The sequence below is a fragment of the Musca autumnalis genome, unplaced genomic scaffold, assembly GCF_047663935.1.
Source record: "Musca autumnalis isolate F117 unplaced genomic scaffold, ASM4766393v1 scaffold_1, whole genome shotgun sequence".
Lineage (NCBI taxonomy): Eukaryota > Metazoa > Arthropoda > Insecta > Diptera > Muscidae > Musca > Musca autumnalis.
Window position 1 is genome coordinate 189,545,096 of NW_027411644.1, and position 10,831 is coordinate 189,555,926.

General features: G+C 36.0%; 2 protein-coding genes across 2 annotated transcripts; both read right to left on the reverse strand.

Annotated features, from left to right (window-relative positions):
* Positions 1 to 2,064: 2,064 nt before the first annotated feature.
* On the reverse strand, positions 2,065 to 2,611 carry LOC141389999 (uncharacterized). Its single transcript, XM_073962391.1, has 2 exons — positions 2,533 to 2,611; positions 2,065 to 2,486 (listed from the first exon to the last, which is right to left on the reverse strand). The coding sequence occupies exons 1-2, from the start codon at positions 2,609 to 2,611 to the stop codon at positions 2,065 to 2,067; spliced, it is 501 nt and encodes a 166-aa protein (XP_073818492.1).
* Positions 2,612 to 9,114: 6,503 nt separating this feature from the next.
* LOC141390009 (uncharacterized) lies at positions 9,115 to 9,777 on the reverse strand. The gene has a single exon (XM_073962402.1). It carries the CDS (start codon positions 9,775 to 9,777, stop codon positions 9,115 to 9,117), a length of 663 nt encoding a protein of 220 aa, XP_073818503.1.
* Between the last annotated feature and the right edge of the window lie 1,054 nt (positions 9,778 to 10,831).

A 10,831-nucleotide genomic window follows, 5' to 3' on the forward strand; every position in this document is an offset into this window, starting at 1 on the left:
TGACTAAAATTTGTTATTTTGTCTTCCACGTCTTGCTATATCCCCCATTGCACAGTTGTTCGCTCGTAGACACAAATCGAAAAAACAAATTTGAATGCGATTGAAATAAATATTCTCTAATCATATCAAATTTGTAACATCCAGCATTATTTCTGTAAATTTACAGCGGTTATATGCCAAGTTAGGTCGAAGATATTGTGATTTTTATGTGAGGCCTTAAAAACGTAAAATACATCCGCAAATCATTCGTAGGTTTTTGAGTAAAATTATAAAACATTGAAGAGGTAAATGTGCAATTTTCAAAATGATGGCATTTAAAATGTTTTAACGAAAAAAACAAAATTCATAATTCGTTTTTCTATTAAAAATAATTTCTTTATAAATAACTTTTTCTGCTATTTTTAATATAATTACTATTAATTTATGTTGAGTTTTACGAATGTTGTGAGTCTCGAAATTTTTTTTAAAACGCAGGGGATAGTCTCTAGTTTATGATTAAAAAAAGTCCAGCTGCCTCCCGCTTAGTTATTACTCTTATACGACGCCTGTAAAGTCGTCAAAATTCCGAAAATCGGAAGGTACGTTTATATGGGAGCTAACCCTAAACATGGACCTATACTGAACATTTTTTGCAAGGAGGTATTTTGCTCACTCAGAACTGAAAATTCAAAATTACAGCTAAATCGGTTGGAAAATGTGGGTAATATCGGAAGGTACATTTATATGGGGGCTATACCTAACCGTAGACCGATATTGACCGTTTTTTGCATGGAGGTATTTGGTTCACTCAGAACTCAAACTGCCAAATTACAACCAAATCAATTGGAAAATTTCGCTAAAATTGTCAAAATACCGAAAATCTGAGGGTACATTTATATGTGGGCTATACCTAAACGTAGACCTATATTGAATATTTTTTTGCAAGGTGGTAGTTTTCAAAATGGAAAATAATATTCAAATCGGTTAGTAAATTGGCTAAAATCTACAAATTACCAAAAAATAGGGAGGTACCTTTCAATGGGAGCTTTACCCAAATATGGACCTACATTCACTAAAAATGGTTTTCTATATTTTTGGCTTGTTATAAACCTACGTTTAAAATTTGGAGGCGGTAGCTCAATTAGAACTATTTTTGGCACTATTTTTCATACAAGTGGGACCACTGTTCATTGAAGCGTACATCTTCATTTTCGGTATTTTGAAAGTTTTAGCCACATTATCTTACCGAAATATCGGGAGTTTGGTATTTAGTCTTCTAAGAGTCTAACAACTTCCCACCAGAAACTTGTTGGTATAGATCGAAGTTTTGATATAGCGCCCATAGGTCCGTACCTTCCGAATTTCGTTATATTGAAACTGCTGAAATTTGGCATTTAGTCTTCTTCATAAACGAAAAGAAAGTAATCGTTCCATTTTACTTCAATACAAGTCATGGTGGAGGGTATAACAAGTTCTGCCTGGCCGAACCTAACGCTGTTTTTACTTGTTTCATAATTAATTTGTCAATTTTTTTATAAATATTTTCTATATGATCGTCCATGGGTGGCAGGGCATAAAACCCAACTGACACAAGGCACAAAATGAATTCTAGGTCTTATGACAGCCCAAAACGTCATACAACCACTCTTTAAGTCCATCTCTCATATATTCCTCAGAAAATGTTAATTTAATTAATTTCAAGACTAAAAGGTGAAGAAGACGACCGGCCTTCTGCCCTGATTAAGACTTCAGCCTTTGGATAGATGACACCGACAACGCGTACCACATTTGCTTCTAAATATTTTGGGTCTTATAAATATTTTTTTTTGGGAATAATATCCGCTAACAAGTAACGGACATAACTCCAAAATATGTCCGATTTAATTATAAATTAGAAAATCATTATATCCGTGGCACAGGCACTTTTTGGTCCTAGCAACAACTACGAATGTAAATACTAATTTAGTATAATTATCATGAATAAACATGCTTGAATTTATTAAAGAAAAACCAAACCCATTGTTTTGTTTTAAATAAAAGTCTTTATTCGTTAGGCGTACATAACTACAACCCCTACATACTAACTTATTTGTGACGAAGACGACGCAAGATAGAAGGTGGCAAGTAGTTTTCGCTAGGACTAGCAGCAGCAGGAGCCAAATATTGGCCAGATGGAGCAGAACCAGCAGCAGTGTACGATCCACGAGAAGCTTGCGAGGCAAAGTTCAAAGCGGAAGCAACACCCCCATTGAAATGTTGTGTGGTACCACCCAAACTGTCGTATTGGCCTTGAATGGCACGTTGGGCATTGGCAGCATCTTCGGCGGTACGATATTTAACAAAGTGAACTTCTGGTTTGTGATTGATATTGTTGTTGATGTTGTTGAATTTGTCAGCCAAACCAGCGAGATCAGGTTGTTTGTTGAGCACATAAATGGCGGTTCTTTGTTCAGCAGCTTTTTTGGCCAAGCCAAGGACAGCATCTTCCAAACCATTATTTTGTGGAGCTTTGTGGAGCAAAGGAAGGAGTTACACTGCTGGCTGCTCCATAACTTCCACCACTGGTACCAGCTCCATAATTATATTGGGCACAGGCTGTGGCCACGAAACACAACAAGACGAAAGCACGCATTTTACCACTTTGCTTTATTTTCAAACACTAAAGAATGATTTCGAAGTTCATAGCCTTGGTCTTTTATACAGAATTTTAAATTGTGTAGAAAACAAAAACTACAATCCTCACCCACTAACTGTTGCACAAAACTATACAAATTCCTATAAACCAGAATAGGCATTATTGCCTATGATTTAAGGTAATTTTCAATTATGATCTGCTAGTCGTCACACATAGTTTTATATTTAAATTTAATTATAACTTATTTTGGGAATTTTCGATAATAAATTTTTAATGTTTCTGTAAAAAATATATTTGAAACCAAAACTAATTCCGTTATTGTTTGAAAACAAGTATTTTTTGCATATTTTATTATGACATTGCTACTTTCTTCTTTTTTTTCTCTTTATTATGTTGTCAATTTGTTATGAAGTGTTTATAGAGCAAAACATGATTATAAGAATCATACTAAATTGTGGGAATCCGGTCATTTTGTTCATAAGTTGCATGTGATCAATTTGAAAACTTGCGATACGTGGGTACCTATTTCGAATCATTGGTCGTAACGACAAATTTAGTCTGCTTCAGCAACCGGAAAAATTATTCATATAATATGTGGTCTGTAAAGTGGGCAAATGTAGGCTGAGATACTGTATTTGCAGACTGAAAACGTTATGTTTAGTCTCAGTTCTGGCCTCCGAAGGCTTTATTTAAGCCTCAATGTGCAATTAAATACACTAAAGCAATTATACACCAACTAAGTGTTAAAAGAGTTTCGACTGCGAAGATACCGATACCTCAGCAATAAGTTCCAGACGACGGAATAGTTTAGACGACTAATAAACAGAAATCCCAAAAAATATTTCCGACTTAAAAGGTATTAGCATGAGTCCAGCTCGTTTGATTGCGCCAGATGTTCATGTTCACATTAAAAACAAGTAAGAACGGCGTTAAGTTTGGTCACCGTGAACTGTATTGAAGTAAATAGGAACAATTAGTTTCCATTCGTTTATGAAAGTACTAAGCTATTCTTCTTATTCCTTGCAGGAGGAGAATATGTTAACTGACGATAATCAGTTTGGTGCCGTGACATAACTCCCAAAACTATTTTGGGAGCTATGCCCAACCCAGTGGACATAAGTCCCAATGGAAGTTATGTCCGTTTTTTATACCCTCCACCATAGTATGGAGGGTATATTAAGTTTGTTTTTCCGTTTGTAACGCATTGAAATACTCATTTGCGACCCTATAAAGTATATATATTCTTGATCAGGGTAAAATTCTAAGTCGATCTGAGCACGTCCGTCCGTCCGTCCGTCCGTCCGTCTGTGGTAATCACTCTAGCATCCACAAAAATGGAGATAGGACGCTGAAATTTTGGGAAAATGCGTCTTTTGTTTGCAGGCAGGTCAAGTTCGATGATGGGCTATATCGGTCCACGTTTTGGTATAGCCCCCATACAACGGTACCCCCCGATATACGATATTTTGACGTTTTTAGCTACATTTTCAGACCGATTTGGCTATAATTTGACATTTAGGGTTCTTAAGTTTCAATAAACATATATAACAAAACTTGTGGACATAGGTCCACGTTTTGGTATAGCCCCCATATAACGGTACCCCCCGATTTGCGGTATTTTGACGTTTTTAGCTACATTTTTAGACCGATTTAGCTATAATTTGACATTTAGGGTTCCTAAGTGTTAATAAACTTATATATTAGAAGTTGTGGACATAGGTCCACGTTTTGGTATAGCCCCCATATATAACGGTACCCCCCGATTTACGGTATTTTGACGGTTTTAGCTACATTTTCAGACCGATTTGGCTATAATTTGACATTTAGGGTTCTTAAGTATCAATAAACTTATATAACAAAAGTTGTGGACTTGGGTCCACGTTTTGGTATAGCCCCCATATAAAGGTACCCCCCGATTTACGGTATTTTGACGTTTTTAGCTACATTTTCAGACCGATATAGCTATAATTTGACATTTAGGGTTCTTAAGTGTAACTAAACTTATATAACAAAAGTTGTGGACCTAGGTCCACGTTTTGGTATAGCCCCCATATAACGGTACCCCCGATTTACGACATTTTGACGTTTTTATCTACATTTTCAGACCAATTTAGCTATCAATTGACATTTAGGGTTCTTAAATGTCAATAAACTTATATAACTAGTGGACATAGGTCCATGTTTTGGAATAGCCCCCATATAACGTTACCTCCCGATTTCAGGTATTTTGAGAATTTTACCAACAAGTTTTAACCGAATTATCTGTAATTTGAACATTTGACATTTGAAATTCTTAGTGGTCACCACACCTCTCCACCAAAAATTGTCAAGAAAGCCCCCATATAACGGTACCTCCCGATTTTCAGTAATTTGATGATTTTAGCTACAATATTAAACCGAACTAGCAGTAATTTGACATTTGAAGTTCTTAGTGGTCAACACCTCTCCATCAAAAATTGTCAAATAGGTCCATGTTCGGATATAGCTCCCATGTAACGGTACCTCCCAATTTTCAGTAATTTGGCAATTTTAGCTACAATTTTTAACAGAACTAACTGTAATTGGACATTTGAAGGTTGTAGTGGTCACCACACATCTGCATAAACAATTTTCAACATAGCCCCAATATAACGATACTTCCGGATTTTCGGCACTTTGAGGATTTTACTTAAAATGTTTAACCGAACGTAGGTCCATGTTTTTGTATAGCCCCAAAACAAACCTCCCGATTTTCCGTACCTTAGCTTTATTTTTTGACGAACTTTCTGTAATTTGAAATTTAAAAGTCAACAAAAATTCTGCAACAAACATTGTTCATTTAAGTTCATATTTTCGTATAGCCCAGATACCTCCGAACTAGCTGTTAATGACATTTGAAGTTCCCACGTTATGTACCGATTTTCGATATTTTGAGGATTCTAGCTAAATTTTTTAACCGAATTAGGAGTTATTTGACATTAAAGGCTCCCATCAAAAACTGTCAACATAGGTCCATGTTTTATTATAACACCTATATAACGGTACCTCCCAATTTCTAGCCCACCAAGAATTTTCAACATACATAGTTAGATATAGGCACCATAAAAAAGGGTCTCCCGAATGAAGCATTTTATGTACATTATCTGATATTTTAACGTACCCACTTAAAGTTGGGGACAGGAATGAAAACTAATTATTCCATTTTAGTTCAGAATATTTTATGGTGGAGGGTATAAAAAGTTCGGCCCGGCCGAACTTAACGCTTTTTTACTTGTTTAAATTTAAGTGATTTTTATTTAAATACAAGTTTTATCTCAAATGTATAAGAAATTTAAAAAATTACTTTAAGTTCATATACATTTTTCATTTCATAATATAATTTATAATTGATTTCAAATGTTTAAGAAAATTAAGTCCAAAATAAGTAGTAGCCAATAAAATCGAACCATATTCAAAATTTGCCTTCAAACCTATTTTAAATGAAAAAGTCTGCCTGCAGGAAAGTTTTTATTAAAATTTCCAAATACTTTCTGAAAATAGAAAAAAGCGGCAGGCGAAAATATTTTTGAAAAAATCGCACGATTTTTTTTCAAAAATATTTTCACTATTTTGAGAAAATAAAAAGTGTTTGTAAAAATGAGTGCCACCGTGGTGCAATGGTATGCACACCCGCCTTGCACACTAAAGTTCGTAGGTTCGATTCCCCGGCCAGGCAACATCAAAAATTTCAACGGTGGCAAAATACCCCTCAGTAATGTTGGCGACATTTTCTGAGTATTTCAGCCATGTAAAACTTCTCTACAAGTGGTGCCTTAGGACACGCCGTTCGGACTCGGCAATAAACAGTAGGTCCCTTATCATTGAGCTAATATGAATCGGGGTGCACTCATTGGTGTGAGAGAAGTCTCCCTTGTCCCGTATGGGATGTTTGTGGAACAATTATTATTATATAAAAATGAGCATATACTTTCTGAAAAGCGAATAGCACCGCAGGCGAAAGTATTTTTGAAAAAACTCGCGCGATTTTTTTTAACAATTATTTTCACAATTTAAGAAAATACAAAATTTATGTAAACATTTCCAAATACATGTCTACATTGGAAAATTTAAATAATTATCATGTATACAAAATGTCTTCGTCGAATACCGTAGTATGCTAAAACTTCTCCAAACTGATTGTTATATAATTTCGTTTTTAAATAATTTTATAAAATCAGGAGGATTATGTGGATAGTTTGGCATTGGTTGGCACTTAGGCCTCCCCAAATGTGGAATTCCGCTTACATTCTAACTTCCACTCTAAACTTTATAACAATTTTTATAATATAAATTTCAAGAGCAAGTAAAGAAATAGTTTTGAAATTAGAACAAGTAAGAAAAGCGTTAAGTTCGGCCGGGCCGAACTTTTTACACCCTCCACCACGAACTGTACTGAATTGAATAGGAACAATTAGTTTTATTTCGTTTATGAAAGTACTAAACTCTTCCCTTTATTGCAGGAGTAATACATATATCTCAACTGATAATACTCCCTTCAAAACAGTTAATATGGAGTGACATTTTTCTTCTTTCCAAAACATGGACCAATATTTACAATTTTCCGAATTGAGCGAAATACATAAAATTGGCAAAACGACTAGACCTAAACCTGGATATTCTGGATTTAGATAGTTAACAACATCGAGAGCGCCGTTCTATTGAGGCTGTATAAAACGTTAACCTGTACCGATAAATTTCTGGAGGAAAGTTTCGTAACTCCTGCGAAGACTAAATACCAAATTTCAGTTATTCCCATTGAATGTTGTAGCTAAAACTTTCAAAATACCGAAAAAAAAATAACTTGGAACAATACCGGACATTTTCAGGTGGGACGTTTTATACCACCAAAGGAGATTAAATATTAACTTTCATCAGTTTCGATGGGATATTGATGACACAACCTTAAAATACCGAAAATCGGGAAGTACGCTTCTATGGGGGTTGTATAAAGAAAATAACTTATGCTGCTAATTCTCTTCTGCAATATTTTATACACCCATGGCAATTTAAATACTAAATTTCAGTCATATCGGTGGTATATTGAGGCCACAACTTTCAAAATACCGTAATCGGAAGGTACCGTCCTATGGGGGTATTTGAGAACGTCGACCTACACCGGCACATTTCGGGTGGAATGTTTCATACCTCTATCAAAAACTTAATACAAAATATCAGCTATTTTGGTGGAGAACGAGCTATATGTAGAAAATCGGGAGGTACCGTTCTATGGGGGCTATATATATAAACATGGACCTATACCGAAAAATTTATGGGGGAAAGTTTTGTACCCTCAACGAAGACTAAGTACCATCTTGCAGCCATTTCCGTGTTATAATGAGGCTAAAACCTTCAATATACCGGAAATTGGAATATACAGTTCTATGGGGGTATCCCCCCAAAACATGCATGTATACCGACTAATTTTCTGAGGGAAATTGTTGTAGCCCAGAAAAAGACTAAATACAAAATTACAGCTACTTCGGTGAAATAATGAGGCTACAAAATTCAAAATACCGATAATCGAGAGGTACCGTTCTTTCAAAACGTTGACCTGTACCGACAAATTTCTGAGAGAAATTTTTATAGCCCGGAAAAAGACTAAATACCAAATTTCAGCAACTTCGTTGGAATAATGAGGCTAAAACCTTCAAAATACCGAAAATCGGGCGGTGCCGTTTTATGGAGCTATATGAAGACGTTGACCTATACCGACTAATTTCAGGTGGAAAGTTTTATACCCACAACGAAGACTATGTACCAAATTTTAGCCATTTCGGTGTTATAATGAGGCCAAACCCTTCAAAACACTGAAAATTGGGATGTACCGTTCCATGGGGTGTACATTAAAGCGTGGACCGATGCTGATAAATTTCTGGGAGAAAGTTTTGCATCCCACAAGAGGACGAATTATCAAATTTCAGGCATTTTGGTAGTATAGTATAGCTAAAACCTTCAACAATACCGAAAATTGGGAGATATCGTCCTATGGGGACTATATGAGGGCGTATGACCTATACCGACAAATTTCATATGGAATGTTTAATACCCCAAATGATGACTAACCACCAAATTTTAGCCATTTCGGTGGAATATTGAGGCCACAACCTTCAAAATTCCGAAAATCGGGAGGTACCGTCCTATGGGGGTATTTGAGTCGACCTATACCGGCACATTTCGGGCGGAATGTTTCATACCTCTATCAAAAACTTAATACCCAATATCAGGTACGAGTATGTTAATAAAATGGCAAAAGTGTGATCTACCGCAACACGGAGACCTGACATCAAACGGCATCAAATGCAAGAGTCAAAATAATGTCAAAAAATTCAGGAAGCATCCTCCTACATAAAAATGATTTGGATGATCGCATTTACATAGAAAGTGCAGCTCAAACAATAAACTGAAACAAATTGTGTAAATTAAATTGTTGTTTTTATTTGTTTTTACTTAACCATAACCACTACCACTACATACTAACTAATTTACTTGTGACGGAGACGACGCAAGATAGAAGCTGGCAAGTAGTTTTCGCTTGGAGTAGCAGGAGCCACATATTGGCCAGATGGAGCAGAACCAGCAGCAGTGTACGATCCATGAGAAGCTTGAGAGGCAAAGTTCAAAGCGGAAGCAACACCCCCATTGAAATGTTGTGTGGTACCACCCAAACTGTCGTATTGGCCTTGAATGGCACGTTGGGCATTGGCAGCATCTTCGGCTGTACGGTATTTGACAAAGTGAACTTCGGGTTTGTGGTTAATATTGTTGTTGATGTTGTTGAATTTGTCAGCCAAACCAGCGAGATCAGGTTGTTTGTTGAGCACATAAATGGCGGTTCTTTGTTCAGCAGCTTTTTTGGCCAAGCCAAGGACAGCATCTTCCAAGCCATTGTTTTCAGGACCCTTAATGAAAATAACACGAAGACCTTGTTTGGCAACTCGGTTGTATTGATTGGAGGCAGCACCATCATTGAAGTCAGCATCATTGGCGGTGAATGTGTAGAATTCCTTCTCCAATGTGGAGCTTTGTGGAGCAAAGGAAGGAGTTACACTGCTGGCAGCTCCATAACTTCCACCACTGGTACCTGCTCCATAATTATATTGGGCACAGGCTGTGGCCACCAAACACAATACGACGAAAGCACGCATTTTACCAGTTTGCTGTATTTACAAAGACTCAAGCTACGAATGATTCTGAAACTCAGTGCTTTGATATTTTATACAGATTTTAAAATTTGTACAAAACCAAAAATCCAAACCCAATCCATTAACTGTTGCACAGAACTATCCAGATTCCTCTAAACAAGAAAACCAATTATTCTCATTAAATTATGTCAAATTTCAATTATGATCTGATATGATTAAACTTAATTATAATTTATGCAAGGAATTTAATAATATTCAATTGTTTTAGAAAACTTTATTTTAAAACTACCTAAAACTAATTCCGTTTTTGTTTCAAAACAGGTTTATTGCATACATATTCTATTATGACGCCGCAACTTTCTTCTAAATATTTTTCTTAATTATGTTGTCAATTTGTTATAATATATTTATAGAATAACACCAAATAGAGTGAAATCGTTCAATTGGTCCACAAGTTAAAGCTGACCAGTATGAAAATATGCGTTGTTCCGCAGCACCAAATGTGTTGTGGGGAATATACACTTTTGTTATATGTTGACAGTGATGTAATCAACAAGCATAACAAGTAAGAACGGCGTTAAGATCGGCAGAACCGAACTTTCTATACTCTCCGCCAGGAGCTGTATTGAAGTACACTGAAAAAAACGAGTAAGGAAAGAATCAAAGTCGGGCGGGGCCGACTATATGATACCCTACACCACTGTGAATATTAAAATATGTTTGGGAGATATATATAAATCTGAACTGATTTCGATATAATATAGTACACTTATTATTAGACCAAATTCCGTCACACATTCACAATTTCATCATAATCGGACAGTTGTAGAGTGCTTGGTACAGCAAATAAGTGAATAATAATAATAATTGTTCCACAAACATCCCATACGGGACAAGGCAGACTTTTCTCATATCTATGAGTGCACCCCGATTCATATTTGGCTCAATGATATGGGACCTACTGTTTATCGCCGAGTCCGAACGGCGTGTCTTAAGACACCACTTGTAGAGAAGTTTTACATGGCTGGAATACTCAGGAAATGCCGCCAACATTACT